The following is an 18,702-nucleotide window of genomic DNA, read 5'->3' as shown; positions in this document are numbered from 1 at the left end:
CATAACCAATAGAAACTAAATTCCATAAATTAAATATAGACTGTATACAGCAGAAGGATCCAATTGGACCCTAGCTAACTGCAAACTTCATGACCTACCTTCACGATCATTTTGACTATATTGCTTTTTAAAGCCATATACTGTACAAACATGTGTGTCCTCTAATGGAAGAGAAAGAGAGTAAAGAAGTAAACTGCTGAAGTGGCTAAAGTGAAAAGGAAAGTGTTTTCATGTAAAACGTGTCTGTTGTCTCAAATAGGTTCAGAGAAAAATTTAAGTTGGCATGTTTCCATTAAAGTCATTCCATTGGGCTGGAATTAGCAGTAAGTATGTGAGCTATCCCCACTCATGCCATTGCTTAGTACTAAGTCTAGAATGGGAAACTATTCATGGGAATAAAGGAAAAAGTAAGACATATGTAATGATAAAGCAACTGACAAAAAAAATCTACAGAACTCCTACTTAGTCAAGACGTAGCTCTAAAATATCAAAGAAGTAATTAGCATAAAATTATAAATCTGTGCTAAAGCAGAGCTGTGCTTTGAAAGCTGCCCAAAAGAAACCAGTAAGTCAATGTCAGCTATTACTCCACTAGACAGCAAGGAAATCATATATTTTTCGAACCTTCAGTAAGCGAAACAATATTTTAGCCAAGCAGTAAAAGCTTTTTGTGAAGTTAAAATGTAATTGTGCATAATGTGAAACATTTATTTGGGAGAAATACAGGTCTATATTGAAAAAGCAAAAACCACCACCAACAAATATTTGCCGTGTGAATATTTGACCAAGTTGAAATATTTTAAAGTTAATTTCTAATTTCTTTAAGTCATAAAAATAAAACCTGTCTCTTATTCACAGAGAAATTTATTAATGAACTGGAGGAATGAGGAGATACATTTGCAAGTAGCAAATTTACTCAGGATTAGGGAGGTTTACTGCATAGTAAGCATGTGCACGTATAAATGCACATGCTTACTTTGCAGTAAACTATGCTAATGCTCAGTTAAGTGTCTCATGTAGAAACACACAGTGGGGAGCATATTTAATTCTAGGTTAGTTCCTCAGTGTAAATCTGTGTAGCTGCATTGAAACCTATAGAGATGTGTTAATGTATAACAACTAAGGTTACAAAACACAAAGGTTACAATAACAAATAGTATTTTCAAAAACATCACTGTAAGAAAAGCTCAAATAAATACAGTCACAGAATAAATACAAAAATACTGCAGCGAATTCCCCTTTTTGGTCTTGATATTATGAGGTATGATTCGTATACATTTCTAGAAGTCCACTGACACAGTTTCATTTCTAAATCCTTCTGGCAAAGCTTGTCCTCTTTAGAGAAAATTAAATCAATTAACCTTCCTAGAACAAGGCTAAAAGGACATGTGTATGCTCCAGTGTCACAGCATGATAGAGAACAGGCTGAAGTCCTGTGTAGGTTGCTAGTACGAGTCCAGGAAAAGGCGCATACATACCTAGAGATGATCAGTTTAGCTCTCAGAAAAATTTGGCAAAAGAAACATATTGTGGTTTCTTCAGATGACAGGATCATAATTCATTCAACTTTCCCCACCCTCAACACGAAAAGGCGAAAAACCCACAGGAAATGTGAGCACTGACATTTTCTACCAAAGATCAAAAAACTACTATTTTGCCAGAAATGGAAAACAATACAGCTAATACAAGTAACATGCTGAAAGCAATAGGCTACTCAACTGACCAGTGACATAATCAGGTTTTTTGGGTTTTTTTTTACTTCTGATTGATGGTAAAGCAAAAACACAAAATGTTTAGACTGGCAGATGTCCATACAAATATAATGAGAACCAAGTAAAATGTTATAGAGCCCCTTTGCTTCAATTTACAGATTATGCCCAAAAGATTTACACTAAACAGTGGTGCCTTTAACTACAAGTTTGATTATACCCTCTTTGCTGATTTCCAGGCTGTTAAAAACTAGCTTAAGGGCCTTCGAGGAAGCGTGACTTCTTTGCTTTCTAAAATGCTAAGGCTTCTCTATCATTTTGTATTCAGTCATGAACTCAGCTGCACAAGCCAAACATAAAGATTTTATGAGCTAATACATCACAAGAATTCTTGAACAAGAATATGAGCCTACTCATGTAGTCCTAAGAATGATTTCCAGGTTTATGAATGAAAAAGAAGCCTCCATAAACATTCTTTACTTAAAAGTTTAAAATGAAGAAAGATGCAAAACAAAATGGTCCCATTTTGTTTTATATGTCAATATCTTGTAAGAGTGTGACAGTAAGGAATCTGGATTCCATGATTCCCATGACAGCAATTTCTTCTTTGTATTAAGTATATAAGTGAGATTTACTGCTAGTGACCTAATCGTAGGTGCTAAAATGTGCAACAGTAACTGCTTTTTAGAAAACTTAATTTAAAACTATGGTGTTAACAAAAGCACTTTAGCAACTATGCGATATCTACAAAACATACATATATGCTATGTATACTTTGCAGAGAGAGAAAGACACAGATATATTCTGTGTGTTGGTGGGTGGGGGGCATATATATATTTTTATATATTCCATTCTATAAAAAGTTAAAGTTGTTTTCCATAAAGCTTTTAAAATATTGTGGAAATAATACTGTTATACTGATTTGATTCCCACCCTGGCTCTTTATGGTCTTCAGAATCTATGCACATTACAATGTATTCAATATTAAAGTCAGCAGTCGTCAGATCATGATTTCAGCCTGAGGCAAGCCCAAGATGGAAAATTTACAATCACAAAATTTAACACTATAAGAACACAGAAAAATATATCATTTTTTTATTTCATACTGTATTAAAAGAAATAGTTTTTAATGATAAGTAATGGTTCCATTGAATAAAACACCTTGGAGAGAAGAAAAGACTTCCAGAGCTGCATCTTGAATACTTTTGCCTTCTGCTGGAAGAAAGCAGGCAGAGATTCCTGAAACCCACTGGTAACCACTTAGGGATTTTCCTGAACATCCTAATGTCTTACCTATGGAAATGAAAGAATATCAATATGATTAAAATGACAGCAAATATCAGGTTATGGCTTTTCTAAGAAAACCCTTTAAAGTAAAGTATCTATTCTCAGTGGGCCTGCCTACATAAGATGTTTACTGCAGAGTTGCCTAATTAGCTCTGCATTAAAACATCAGCGTCTACACCTGGAGCCCTGTTAGGCTGCAGTAAAATAATAAACATTGCCATAGGATAAAACTGCCCAACACAAGTACTATTCTATGACAGTGTTATTTAGTGCAACGCACATGTAGACACTGACGGGACTGGCTGGGGCACATGGGTACTTTAGTGTGGGTGGTGCCTGCCAACTAGCTCCATACTGAGCTCCCCCATGCCTCAGCCAGTCCCCCTGCAGCACACTGAGCCAAGAGGAGCAGGCTGACCATTGGGGCAGAGGGTCCCATGCCAGCCACAGCTGCTCCACCTCAGCTCAGTGTGTACATGTGTAAACACTGGGAGCAATAAATTCCAAAGCGGTATGTGCCAGAGTTTATTCAGTCGAATTAATTTCATAGGCAGACACACCCAATAAGACAAATTTTTATAGCAAAGTTACAGGTTACCTGAACAGTTTAAAAAATAATTTAGATGATAAGATATAACCAGGGATCCTGGTTTTCTCTGATTTAAAAAAATCTCCAATTTTCAAATTTAAAAAAGTACCCTCAAATTTACATTTTTCTGTGATTAAAATGAAATGCCACCAACATATATATATATTAGTGCTGTTTCCTTTTACTCATGGAAAAATATGGATTTGTGGTTACTTTTTTTAAATCTGAAAATTCGGGATTTTTTTTAAATCAGAGAAAACCAGGATCCCTGGATAAAACAGGTATATGCATGGACATAAAGGCCTATAAACTGTACATCTCAGCCAGATGTGTTTTCTTAAAACGTTAGTCAAGTATTCAAGGTCATTTTTTGATCCCTTCTGTAATCTCCCTATCTATAACACTACAAAAATGGCTTCATACATGAAGGGGGAAAGAAAAGCATTAGGCATTACAGGTTACATTTTCTAAAACATCAAAAGTAACATAGAATAAAGATATTTATTAGGTCCGTGCAAAACGGCTAGTATTTGCTTTGGATTCAGCCGATTCAGGAAACAGTGGTTCAATTCAGTGATTCGAATCACTATCCCAGATTGATTCAGCTGAATCCAGTTCAGAGATTTGGCTGCTGCCGAATCTCCAAATCAGCTAGGCCCATCCCCCGCCCGGCAATGACTGCCCTGCCCACCCCAGCTCCCGGCTCTTTAAAAAAAAAGCCCCAACTCACCAGCTGCTTCCAGGCCGGGGGGGGGGGGGCATCCCTGTTGCCCCCCACTGCCTCATGCTGTGTGGAGACCTCTGCAGAGCCCTCCAACCCCCACCGCTGTTCTAGCCCCCCTCATGGCTGCCCTGCCTGTTGTGGATCTGGCCCATTAAGGAAAAAAACAAACAAACAAAAAAAACCCAGAAAAACCCCGGACTCACTGTTCCTCCCTGGTGGGGGGCGATCTCCACTGTCCCCAGTGGCACCCATGCCACATGGGGGACTCTTCCATGAGCCCCTTAAGCCCCGAGGCTCTGCAGGAGTAGTGAGTTCTGGGGTTTTTCTAGTTTTTTTTCCTTAAAGCACTGGAGCTGGGGTGGGTGGGTTAGCCATTGGGGGGGCTCAGGGGGCTCATGCTGAGCCCCTCATGCAGCGTGGAGCAGCAGGGATTGCCCCCCCAGCTGGAAGCATGCAGTGAGTGGGGGCTTTCTTTTAAAGCACCAGGAGCTGGGGCAGGTGGGGCAGCCATGGGGAGGGCTGGGAGGGACGGGCAAGGGTCAGCAGGGCTGGGGAAGCAGGGAGGGGATGGGACCTGGCAGAGGTCCCCCCATGGTCCCCTTCCATCTCCTCCAGCCCCCCTCCCTCGCCCCACTACTTACCAGCTCTGAGTCAGGCTGCAGCCACCAGTGACTGTCCAAATTATCAAAGCTCTCCGAATCTTTTCCAAAGATTCGGAGAGCTTTGAATCGATTCAGAGATTTGGCCACCAAATCAGGCTGAATCTCCTCCAAATCAAATCACCACCCGAAGCTTCATGCAGCCCTAATATTTAGGTACCGATTCCTACTTGATCTTAATGGATGTTAAATGCCTCAACTGCTCAGGCACTTCTGGAATTCCCACAATGTGCCTAATCTGTTTACCTATTTTTAGCGTTCTAATAGACCAGTGATTCTCAGAGCCATAGGACCCTGAGGTGCCCTGAGGTCCCTTTACGGGTGCAACAGGGTGCCACACAACGTGAGTATGGTTAGGTATGCAAACATGATTCATAAAAGAAACCCAGAGATTTCAAATAAAAATCAATAGTGTTAAAAACATTCTGATCTGGTGTGGCCTGAGTTCTTTACAAGACGAAAATTGCTCTACTATTTTGTTGTACTCAAGAAATGTGCAAAAGTTAAGACCAAGCATTTTCTGAGGGCTGCCTTGAATATAAAATGGTTGCAAACCATTGTATTAGACACTTACCAATATTATAGTAACCAGAATTCCTTTTAAAATTTGATCTCTGGGTATTTAAGAAACTAAGTTTTAAGGAAAGTAATTTAAACTAAGGTGCCTAAGTAGGACTTGAGCATGTTTCAAAGACTTTCTTCCATTTTTTTTTGCAGCATTCTTGAAAGTGACAAAAGCTGTACTCTTCTCCCACCGATGCAAGATGAAGTAATTGTTCGTATATTACTTGGTACATTATTAAATGGAGATGGTGAAGTAGTTCCAACAAAGTCATATAGATAGTCTTGTTTTAGAACTCCTAATTTAAGGTTGGGATCTGCAAACCTGAGCATTCATAACATTTTTGGCTTTATTCACTAATGAGGATGTCTTGTATAGTTCTCTCATGTACATACATGGGAGTATATACCAGAAGAAGACAGACTTGAAATAACATCTGAGCCTAGGAAATGGTGTAGATGCTGAATCTAATTCTGAAATCACTCTGATTAAAATAAAAGTATGGTACTTTTTCACATAGTTAGAATACATGGGTGAGAGTATGTTTCACAGGTAAGTTTTTTAAACTGAATTAGGAGAAAAATGTAAAATAAAATAAATGCCCTAAACGTTGTAGGGATTGAGGAGAAGAATTTGTGTGATTTGTTTATTTAAAAAAATAAAATTACTGTCATTTCCAATCTGAAAATTAAATTAATCATTTTATTTTGAAAGACTGAATATATTAAATATATTAATGGCATGAACACATAAAATGCTGTGAAAAGGTGGTGTGTTCTCTTATAAAAATGATCCTTCTGAGGGGCAGCAACATTTCTGTAATTAATTTCAAACACATAACTATAAATACTCTATGCGATCACCAAAGATGAAGAAAGGCTACAAAATTCACCTAACAAGGCTCTTTAGACTATTAACATTATAATCTGCAACAGTGTCTGAAATAAATATGACCCATTCTTGTAAAGACAGAGATATATAAAACTCACTATACTGAAGAGAATTATGTTTCAATGATTTCCAGATGACAGGAGGAAAGTCCTTCGGTCCATCTTCCTCAGCTGCAGGTAACACATTATCCTCATTACAGATTACTTCACAAGAACAGCTACTGTCCATAAACTTGTCTGAAGATTCCACCTGATTGAAACAAATATTCTGAAATAGTCAAGCAACTTCTATGTTGTGCAATAGTAAACCATCTTGGATTGCCCTCAAAAAACAACATAAGATTTGTCTAATAAGAAACATCGGGGCTCAAGATACATTAAAATGTTGGTGCAAGTCACTGGAGAACAGCACTGTCTGGACTGCAACCTAGCAGGGAACAAAATATTATTGTTGACAAGGCATGTGGAATCATAGTGCAGATTTAGCAGAACGTAGACATCAGAATTGACGGCACTTAATATTGTGATAAATGATATAGTAACATTATGCAGTACAAACATACTTTTTCCAGGAATGAAGTACAGTATATGGTATGAATAAAGAAGGAAAATAGTATGAAAGAGCTGGATACAAACCTAAGAATGTAAAAATAAATAAATAAATAAATAAAATCAGAAAATGTCAAAACATGTTGGGCATTAATGTACCCAGGACTGATTTGTAAACTTCAAATAGTGAATAGTGAATTAAATCATTTTAAAATTCTCATTGGTCTTATTTTGCAAGCAGTTTATCTCCTTAAACTCCTGGGGAGTTCAAGGAGCTGCTTAGCATCTTGAAAGATTATTAGGGAGAACAGATTTTTCGAGTGTATGAATTGCCTTGTGTTAGTGCACGAAGAAGGAAAGGAGTGCAGACTGTCTATTCCCATATCTAAAGACAATTATCATTCTCATAAACATTATATCTGTAAGCACTCCTTAAGCCCAAGGAGGCCCATAAGAAACAAGGATTAACTTTTGTGATTCAGCCTTCATCGACTGTGGGGAATGACCATGAACATGAGCAATTACTGCAAAGCAGCTAACATGAAGAAAGCGCCATCAATTTTTACCAAGAGGCAAGTAGCTCCCTGGCTAGAAGCTAAAACAAGTGCCTTCCAGGTTGAGCAACTGACACTTGTTAAGTTAAAGGGAGTGCACACAGATCTCATTTTAGAGTGCGGCGGGTAATTACATACAGCTGTAGCTCCTAATCAGGGTCCTGCTTGCCAGCCCTCTAGTGGCAAGTCACGGTTGTGCAGGTAGGGAACAGTCAGAGAAGGTTTTTGGCCTTATGGTGACACAAAAGCCACTACTAACACCAATCAGCATTTGAGCAGCTCAAAATGCAATGTGTAACAAGGTCCTTAAGGCAGAACTTTTTCCAGAGTTCTTAACTAACATTCACTTATAGCAATGTCTTTATTTGCTATTAAGTCATAATTTTAAAAGACTTTTTTTAATAGTAACTGATATCACTGTGTACATTATGCCCTTTTTTCACATGCTAAACCATCAACAATGACAAATAAAGAAAATTAAACTTATAGAAATGAATATAGGATATGAAAATATGGTAGTTTTTCGCATTAATCAAAACCTATTGGGAAAACCCTGCAAGTATTCAAATATCACACACAAAACCCTACATATTAAATAACATGATTATTACATAGCAAAGCATGGAGAAGTGGGTAAAGGCCAGAATGAAAGATTCCCATGTAACATTAAATTAGCCCTATTGTGCTACTCACTTTTGAAAGCAAGGCCTCTTTAAGATGTCAAAGGTGTTACATGCAAAAACTGATGCACTGAAATCACTGCCCTTTTTGAACATTAGGCTGTCATGAATAGCAAAATGTACTATTTTCTGTATCTTTCTGCTCTCCTTAAGGTAATACAAAATCATTTACTCCAGCATTATAATGCACTTTTTAAGTAATGGAGCTTGTGGAAAGGGAAAAAAAAAGAAGAAAAAAAAAGTAGCTTGGGTCAAAAGTCTGCAGTGAAAATTCAACATTTACATAAATATCTGACTTCACAGGGGAGTAAGAGGATCCAGTTAAGTGAAAGCAATATGCTTGGAAATTCTCAGGAAAGTCTAAATTACAGAAAGGTCATTACTAAGGAGGGGAACCTTAGCTCTGCTGCCTCCTAAAAGGCTCAAGGGGAATTTAGTAAGAGCTGTAAATACTAAACTTATACTCTAAGAGGGGCTGATGTTCTTTGATTAGAACTCATTTTATCCATTCCTTCTTGAAAGGTGTGGAAGTCAGGTTGATAATCTATTTTATATGAGCCAATTGTATATGAAAAGTTAAAGCTAGTCAAATAAATGTAACATAATAGTGTAAAGATGAAGACTGCAATGGAATATAAAAGAAATAGGCTCTCTAAATATTAACTGCAACACAACATACTAGTATTGCATTATTTTCCAGTCAATGAATTACAATGTCTATCATTTCCATTAGTATTTTTTTTGCTGCTGCCTAGAGGGCTTGCCTAAGAGCCTCTGTACCCTTAAATATATCTAAAAAATAATGGAGCAATGGGGAAAAATGCACAAGTGGAAAGCCAAATCTTTGCCACCAAATAAAAACACCTAGAGACAAATCTTTGCTATCTTTTGGCAAAGGGTGGGGACCCAAGGAACGACAGAGCCCAGTTGCCCCTGTGGGTCACACACCCTAGTGTCTAGGGACCAACGGGTCACAGCACAACCTGTTTGGGGTGGAGGCATTTCATAGCAGCCTGCATAGAGAGCTGTTAAGCTTTTCTAACCTTCCCTGAAGGTCACTCCTCTATCCAACACCTCTGGACACGCTGGGTAGCAGTACAGCTCTGCTGAAAAGCCACATATATCCTTTGACAGTGGTGTCATAGTGAGAACAGGTGGTCACCAAAATAAGCCATGGGTCTACCATCCTCAACAGCAGAGCAGGTAAAGATGATGTTAAAATTTTAATGGCTGTGAAGGAGGATGAAGGCTGCAGCAGAATGAGATCTCCAATTGTCTTGGCATCCTTGCAACTGGATTAAGGTCCCGTTCTGCCAAGAACCATGTGGAAGCTATGTGCAACAGCTTCTCTATGGTAAAAGAAATCACATACAGGCATCTTCCATGAAATCAGCTTTTCCAGCACATTTTTTCAACCCCTTTGGTGACCAGCTAGTGATAACAGAAAAAGGATTGTGAGGTCTGGGAGCTCCTAGTCATGAACTGGCAGGACAGCAGAAGTTATAAGAAGGATCATCTAGCATTTGGACAAGGCAGCTGTGTGATTCAGCAACTGTGACTGTCACTCAGCAGCCCTTTTCAGGATCTCTGCTCACCCAACATGGGGAAGGGGATAGAAAAGTTGCCCTAAACATGGCCTGTCTACCTTCTTCCTGACTGGATAACTGTGTCCAGTGGAATCACCTTTACTGCAGAAAATCAACAAAGACACACAATCAACTTTGGGACCTGGAACATCAGGACCCTCACGGATAATCTTAATAGTGAATTCCCAGAGTGGTGCATTGCAACCATGGCTTGAAAACTCAAGTGACAACATTAGCGTTGCTGCACTGAGTGAGATCCAGTGAACAGAAGACAGGCAGCTCAAAGAACATGGAGGTGGCTATATCTTCTTCTGGAAAGTAAACAAGTAAGGAGAATGCTGGCTTCATAGAGTTGGTTTTGCTGTCAAGAATGAACTCATAAACTGACTCATGACTCTCCATCTTTAACTGGCGGAAAGCTGACACATCACTGTCAACAGCACGTATGCCCCAACTCTTGATGCTGCCATCAAGGAGGAATTCTATGCCAGCCTTGACCAAGCCCTTTCCGATGTTCCAAAGGAAGATAGACTTATTCTTCTTAGCAATTTCAACACCAGTCAGTAGGGACTTGAACCTCTGGAATGGAACCATCGGCAAGGAAAGAATGGTCAACTCCAACAACATTCTCCTCTTGACTGCATGTGCAGAACATGGACTCACTGTCACCAACACCTGTTCCACCAGAAAAACAAACATAAGACATGGCAACACAGTGCTTACAATCTAAGCACTGGCACCTGATTATGTCATTGTTTGTGCCTGGGATCACAAGGATGTCCACATCACCTGAGCAGCTGACGACTGCTGGACTGATCACTGGCTCATCTGCTTAGGAATGTCACTCAAACTGGCTCCCAAGTGATGGCTACAGCAGAAGTAATGGCAAACGAAGATAAATGTCCAAGGACTCAAGGACCCAATCAAGCAAGACCTCTTCCACAACTTCCGCAATGAAAAAATGGCAAATTCTAATTAACAACAATGTTGGACATGGGGTACCTTGAAGTCCATCATAAATAGCTCCTGAAAAGAAACACTTGGATTCTCTACCAGAAAGCATCGAGACTGATTTGATGAGAATGACTGGGAGATCCAAGAGTAGATGGACCACAAGCACAAGGTCTTTTGTGCTTGGCAGACTTATATCAACTATATCAACTCCATGAGGTGAGGAAAGCCATGAAGGATGCAAAGGCATTTGGAGCTAATAGAATCTGTCAAAATCATCAAGCAGAGGAAGATAAGCTCACATCACAACTCCATGCGCTTAGTTAAGGATTTGGAATGATGAGGAAATCCCAAATAACCTCAGAGATGCTATGATTGTGACCATCTTCAAGAAAGGAGAAAAGTCCAACTGTGGAAATGATAGAGGGATCACCTTGCTCTCCACCACAGGAAAGATCATTGCAAGAACCCTCCTGAACCACATCCTTCCACTTGCTGAAGAGCTCCTCCCAGAATTTCAGCATGCGTTTAGGGCATCAAGAGGCATAACTGACATAATCTTCACAGCTCACCAGCTACAGGAAAAATGCCAGGAACAACATAAACCCTGCTATGTGGCCTTCTTTGACCACACAAAAAATCTTCAACTCCATCAGCTGAGAAGCACCATGGAGGACCCTTCTGAAGTATGGATGCCCAGTGAAATCTGTCACCATTCTTTGCCTGCTCCATGATGGCATGCAAGTGGTTGTTCTCAGTAACAAAAATATTGCGTATCCTTTGAAGTTAAGATGGAAGTTAAACAAGGTTGCATTATCACTCCCACATTCTTCCTGATATTCCTTACCACAATGCTACATCTGACCACCAATAAGCTTCCAGTTGGAGTGGAGCTGAATAACCAAATGGATGGTAAACTGTTTAACCTTAGCCAAATCAGAGCCAAAACCAACCTCAATCATCAAGCTCTGATACACTAATGATACTGTAGGTTGTGCTCACTCGGAAGCAGACTTTCAAGTAATCACTGATGTGCTTCCATCAATGCACAGGAAACTATCACCCAGGACCACCCCACATGGAGGAAGTGGCTGCTGAAAGGATTTCAGTAATTTGAAACCTGACGATGACAACAGTAGATGGAAAAGCAGAAGTGACAGAAACAGCATATCATGAACTGAATCGAGAATCTGGAGCCACCCACCCCACATGGAAACACATGCGCAAGTTGCAACAGTCTGTCAATCCCAGATCGGTCTTATCAGCCATCTTTGGACCCAGAGATAAGACATTCATGGAAGACCATCATTCTTGACTGGGAAGGACTGCCAAAGAAGCTGACCTTTTGGCAACAGTACCCAAACCCCTGTAGCAAATATCACCTGACCAAAGACTTCATGCACTAAGAAGTGATAGTGGCCCAGAAGTTGCTGTCCAGGAACCTTCTGAACAAGACCAACATGATAACCCACTGGATTGCTTCTTCCCAACTAATATCACCAACTCTGTGTACATCCACTTTGGGCCCACAAAACCAAACCATTACCACAGTCACCTGGAACATTAATCAGACATGCTGTAAGCGGAGTGGTTAACTCAATTAGGTTATTTGCTTATGCAGCTGTCCAGATTTGAAGTGTGTTAGCTTCAAGGTCACAGTGGGTCTTTTTATTAAGGTTTTTACTCAGTACATCCACCACATCTCACGTACCATGACTTTGATGTAAAAGGGAAAAAAAAGAGAGAGGCTTGCCATTCTTCATGGCTGCTGACCTTTGGCCGAAATAGGATTTTCTTTTCCTTCGCTCAGTTCCGCCCTTTCTTATGACCTGGTTAACCCTGGGTGCTACTGACTGCCTATTTCCTTTCTTATTCTTATTGTTAAATTTTGGCTGGTGGCAGAACTGTGGGTCTCTGGTTTCCTCCAGGTCTCCTATCCTGCTCCACAGCCATTCACCATTAGTTGTTTTCTGTTCGTGCAGGTTCCCAGGCTGAAACAACCATTGCTTTGGTGGATCCCACCATCCATTGCTTCTTGTGTCCCTGTTCAGGTAAGTATGGAGATTCCTCCGAGTCTCAAAAGGAGGGAGTTTCCTATCCTCCTCCTTTTACCCCTCCCAAGTCATAGTCTCTGTCTTTGTTTCTTCTCAAGACTCTCTCTGATCTTCTTCCCGTGTCTCTGTCTTTCTCGTTCTCTTCCTCCTTTCCATTGTTCCTGGTGCGGCAGCTAACTGATTTTTGTCCCATGCCCAGCCAACCAGAATGACAGGAATGAATAAATCAGGGCACTTTTGATCTTCCTGTGTCCTGCTTTTTTCCTTCTGGTCTGTCTTGCGTCCAGAGCACCTGCTAACTAAGTAGTTGCGTCCAGAGCACCCACTCTGGCTTCCCTTATAATCTTTGGGGCCCTTCTTTCAGGCCCTCAGAGTCTCCCCTGAGTGGGCAGCGCAATCTTCGCTGCCACACGTCTTATAGTGGAGAAGGAGTAATGTTTACCATATAAATCCAGATAATGGGAACTGGACTGAAGTCAGTAGGAAAACATGGGACTCCTCCAGGCTGTCTGGTATCTCCAGAACTTGGCCTGACCAGGAGTCCAGAAGTTTGGCCTAACTGGGTTCAAGAGAAATGTGACCAAGATCTCCAAGGGATTCAAACACAAGGCTTGCTACAGTGCATGAAAGCAACCAAGAAAGCTAACATGACAGGTTTAGTTGTTACAGAGAAGCTGGCTAAGGCCACACCTTGCCAAGGACCACGACATCTAGATGAAAGGAAACAGTTCACCTCAGCATTGATATGAGCACAGACAATACTGGACAGCTTGCTTTAATTAATTTTGTTTCATAGTTTTATAGTTGGTAGGGTCAGAAGGGACCTGACCAGATCATCAAGTCTGACCCCCTGCCATGGGCAGGAAAGAATGCTGGGGTCAAACGACTCCGGCAAGTAATCTATCTAGCCTACTTCTAAAGACCCCAGGGTACGATTGAGCATCACTTCCCTTGGTAGTTGGTTCCAGTTCCTAGCCACCCTGACTGTAAAGTAGTGCCTTCTGATATCTAGCCTGAATCTACTCTCCGTCAACTTATGACCGTTATTCCTTGTTACTCCTAGTAGTGCTCAGCTGGCCTCCCTTGGTCAGTGTATAGATGGCCACCAGATCCCCTCTCAGCTTTCTCTTGTGGAGGCTGAAAAGGTTCAGGTCTCGTAGCCTCTCCTCGTAGGGCCTGCCCTCCTACCCCCGATCATGCCTCCTCTGGACCCTCTGGATGTTGTCCACATCCCTCCTGAAGTGAGATGCCCTGAACTGAACGCAGCACTGCAACTGTGGCCTGACCAATGTCATATAGAGGGGGAGGATCACCTCCTTGGACCTGCTTGTGATGCATCTGTGGATACATGACAAGGTGCAGTTAGCCTTCCTGACTGCATCCCCACATTAACGGCCCATGTTCATCTTGGAGGCTATGACTCCAAGATCCTTTTCTGCCTCTGTGCTGATGAGAAGGAGTTCCCCAGCCTATAGGTATGCTGCTGGTTCTTTCTCCCTAGGTGTAGTACCGTCACTTGTCAGTACTGAATCCCATCTTGTTCTCATCCATCCACCCCTGTAACCTGTCCAGAACCAATTGCAGCCTGTCCCTCCCTTCTAGCGTGCCCACTTATCCCCACATCTTAGTGTCATCCGCGAATTTGAACAAGGTGCTTTTCACCCCCTTGTCCAAGTCGTTGAAGATGTTGAATAGTGCAGGCCTGAGGACTGAGCCCTGGGGGATCCCACTGTCCACATCCCTCCAGGTCAAAAATGACCCATCCAACACCACTCTCTGGGTGTGGCCCTCCAGCCAATTGGCAACTCATCTGTCTGTGTAGGCATCGACACTACAATCTCTTAATTTTTTAATGAGAATGGGGTGAGAGACAGTGTCGAAGGCCTTCCTAAACTCCAGAAAGGCTACATCCACCATGACACCTGCATCCAGTGATCTTGTGACCTGGTCATAGAAAGCCACCAGGCTGGTCTGACAGGACCTGTCTCTAATGAACCCATGTTGGTTGCCCCTAAGCATACACTCCCTTGTTTGCACCTGGATAATTTTCTCAAAGAGCTTCCCCAGTACCGAGGTAAGATTAACAAGCCTATAATTTCCTGGGTCCTCCTTCCTCCCTTTTTTGAAAATGGGGACCACAGTGGCCCTTTTCCAGTCCTCTGGCACCTTGCCAGAGCACTATGAGTGCTCTTAAAGCTGTGCCAGGGGTCCCACAATGACCTTAGCTAATTCCCTCAGCACTCTGGGGTGGAGAACATCAGGACCTGCTGATTTGAACATGTTCAGTCCCATCAGAAGTTCCCTGACTAGGTCCTTTCTGACCCTGGGCCTAGCTGTGCCTCCCTTAAGACCACAGGGGATCCCAGCTGGGGGGGACCTGGTCCCTACTCAGAAAAATGGAGGCAAAGAAATTGTTAAATATGTTAGCTTTGCCGCCTACCAGATTTCCAAGTGTCTCCTGCAGAGGCCCCACGTTAGCCGGAACCTTCTTTTTACCTTTTACCCCCTATGTATTTAAAAAAGGATTTCTTGTTATCCTTGATCTGGGTTGCTAGTCCCAGTTCCATCTCCGCCTTGGTCTTCCTAACAACCCCCCTACAATCCTGAGCAATGGAGATATAGTCCTCCCTGGTGATGGACTCTCCTTTCCATTGGGTGTACACCTTCTTTTTAGCTTTGAGACGTTCCTGGATGCTTTTGGTGAACCATGGGGGCTTTTGCCTCCTTTGATCTGTGTAGGGATTGCCATCCTTTGGGCTTGGAGAATCAAGTCCTTCAGGAACGACCACTCTTCTTGGACTCCAAACTCTCCACCACTCCGGGACCTCAGTGCCTCCCCAACTAGTCTCCTTAGCTCAATGAAATCCGCCCTCCTGAAGCCCAGGGCTGCTGTTTTGCTACAGGCCTTTGCTACCCTGTGCTGGATGGTGAATTCCTGTAGGCAATGATTGCTGTCGCCCAGGTAGTTGACCACTCATAGTCCCCTCACCAGGTCATCGTTTGTGGCCAGGACCAGATCTAACAAGGCATTTCCCCTGGTGGGACTGTGCACCTCCTGGGTTAGATGGAGGTCTTGTAACATGGCTAGGAACCTATGTGAGCAGTCAGACCTGGCTGACTGCTCCTCCCAGCAGATGTCCGGATAGTTTAGGTCACTCATGATGACCATGTCCTTTGACTTAACTGCCTCTGTGAGCTGACCTGGTCTAGCTCTTCTTCCTGGTTGGGTGGTCTGTAGTAGACCCCCACTGTTAAGTCCCTTTCCCCTGACCCTCTTGTATTCTGACCCAGAGCACTTCAGTCTGCCCCTCCTCTGACTCAGTGCTGCTCATTAAGGATGTGAATTGTTCTTTGACATAAACCGCCACACCCCCACCTTTCTTCCTGGATGTCTTTCATGAAATTAGCACTGGAACCAAAATGAACATTCAGGGGACAGTGTTGCCATAGTATCAGCTCTGAACTATAGTATCATAAATGTCAGTGTTAATGGGTGTTCCTAAAGCCAATTAAATATGCATATAAAAAAAAACAACCCTTCAAATCAGAGCTTCCTACTTGGGTGTATTCTCCCCTGCCATGACTTGATGGAGTGAATTCAAACCATGACACACAGACAACTTTGATATTTCTTAATTATAGTCAAAGTCAGTCATCTTATACATTTTATTTTCAGATCACTTCTTTATTGGGGTGCTCACTTATTTTCTAAATAGTGAAACTCCAAAGATAGACTATTAGGCAATCTAATGTGGACCTCCTCACTGGAAGACACAAACTCAGGGCTAATCATTAATAAGTCACCTTGCAATTTTAGGGCTTGGGCTTCCACCCCTTTTTCCCATTTTTGTCCTACAAATAAATTGTCCCAGTCTATTTTGTTATTAGCCTGAATTGGCCAAAGTTCATTCAAAAGAAGTCTCTAATTAAAGTTCATCTACCCATTCCACGTGTGCAGGCAGTTCAATCTCTGGTTCAGACTGTATTTAGCTGCTTTTCAAAACACCTGCAGGGGAGACTCCACTCCCTGTCTCCTTTCACGCCTCCGCACAAATTCAGCTCTGTCACTCTATAGTCTCAGGCATCCGGATCTCTTCATTTCCCTTCCAGGGGTCTGATCTGGCATCCTCTTCAGCTTTTAAAGCTGTCTGGTTCTCATTCACAGATTAACATCTTCAGGTGCAGTGAAAAGTCCTCTGGCACTGGTGGATGATGTCATCGCCTCTGGCGTCCCTCCGGTGAGTTTCTTTCCTTCTTTTTATTACAATAACAGGGTCATGGGTTCCCTGTTAAAGTCAGGTTACATCCTCTCTCATGCCTAAGCATGTGTATGGGCAATATGACAGTAATGGCAGTATCAAGGCACTGCTCGCCATTTTGTTTTTAAAAGAGCTTACCATAATTGTTTTGCCTGCTTTCCTCCAAAACTGGAAATTCTTTTCAAAATCAAAACAGTCCTCTACAAGTGTGAGATTTAGGGCCTGATGCATTATGGCCCATCATGATCAAAAACAATTGCCTCATGTAAGTCGAAATTAAAGAATGTTTTCCTTTCAAATGGGGTACTCCTAGGTTTCAAGATTTGGTAGATCATTAAATATCAGCTATTAAAAAGACAACTTGCCTTGCAGAAGAAAGTTTATTATGTGATTTTGTTGCAATTTGTCTACCTGTAAATCCTGATACTAACATACCTTGCATTACATATATGAAGGAATGTAAAAACAGCATTGATAATATTTCATGTTTGTAACACATACACTTTTACATAAATCTCTAATACATGCTTCAGACAGAATTCATGATGATGGGATGGGTAATGCCAATTATATCAGAGTTTCCATGGGATGACCTGTGTTACTCTTGTGACTTTGCCATTTGTGACTGGCCAAAGCATCTCAAACATATGCCATATGAGCCTTTTATAACACTCACTAGTACATCCCTTTTCCCTCTTAAATGTATTATTTTATATTTCACTAAGCCTATATAAAATGTAAAAATGCAAGCACATACCTGTATAATATTGCTGTCAATGTATATTTACAGGTAAAGATATAGTTATACGTATCTGCACCAACACCTGTTCATCTACATACCTTTTGGAAATTACTGTCAAGCATCAGAGATTGTACAATGTCACAAAAATACACAAAGGACTGCACAAATAGTTATGGAGTCCTGTTGATTTCAAGGTAGAGGATAAATGGCAATGTTTCTTTCAAGGTTGAATCCTGTATTATTCCAACAATGCAGGTAATCAATCAGTATCAACAGCAGCACAGGTGCAGGCTTCAGAAGGCTTCAGTATGGAACCTGGCACTAGCATAGGCAATGGGCTCAATGCCAGTGTAGGTAGAACTGCCAGATCCTGTTTAGTAGCTGTTTTCAGATACAGCAGAAATGCTGGCCTGCCATTCCTGCCTACAGAGAACGCAATCTGACTATGAAGTTGAAAACAGAACAGAGCATCAAGAGACTGCCATAAAGGGATTAGCTTTCAACAAATTATTTTCTCTCTGGTGTCTATCTATTTAAAAAAATAACACACAAGACTGCAAGAAAGACATTCAATTAAACTATAAGGTCTGCTTTACCATAAATCAATTTTTTCTATTAGTAATATTGTCTCTCCTCTTTCCTTAACTCTCTCCTAACATATGTTGTGATAGCAGTCTAATTTTGTCTCCACACCTAAAAATATATGCATCTGCTTAACTGTACCTACATGAACTGTCCAGTGACAACAAGACATACATAAAATTAAGCAAATACACAGGAGCTCCCATGGTGAGGGATTTTGTTTATAAGAACTTTGGATCAGGAATTTTACTTTAAAATATCTAAACAGCAGTGCTTTATAGGGAACATCTCCCCACCCCCAACAACAATAATTCTCAGTGTCTAG

General features: G+C 41.4%; 1 protein-coding gene across 2 annotated transcripts in view; it reads right to left on the bottom strand.

Annotated features, from left to right (window-relative positions):
• The window catches only part of DPH6 (diphthamine biosynthesis 6), a 409,504-nt gene that overhangs the window by 223,572 nt on the left and 167,230 nt on the right, over positions 1–18,702 (bottom strand). For both annotated transcript variants that reach the window (XM_090033519.1, XM_090033518.1), the window contains exons 9-10: positions 6,520–6,670; positions 2,871–3,002 (exon numbers count right to left, since the gene is read on the bottom strand). In XM_090033519.1, coding sequence (XP_089889645.1) covers positions 2,871–3,002; positions 6,520–6,670 — 283 coding nt within the window. The remainder of the gene's footprint in view (positions 1–2,870; positions 3,003–6,519; positions 6,671–18,702) is intronic.

This window comes from Crocodylus siamensis, chromosome 2 (assembly GCF_052110815.1).
Source record: "Crocodylus siamensis isolate JL-2025a chromosome 2, ASM5211081v1, whole genome shotgun sequence".
NCBI classification, from domain to species: Eukaryota; Metazoa; Chordata; order Crocodylia; family Crocodylidae; genus Crocodylus; species Crocodylus siamensis.
This window is presented reverse-complemented; position numbering and strand designations above follow the sequence as displayed.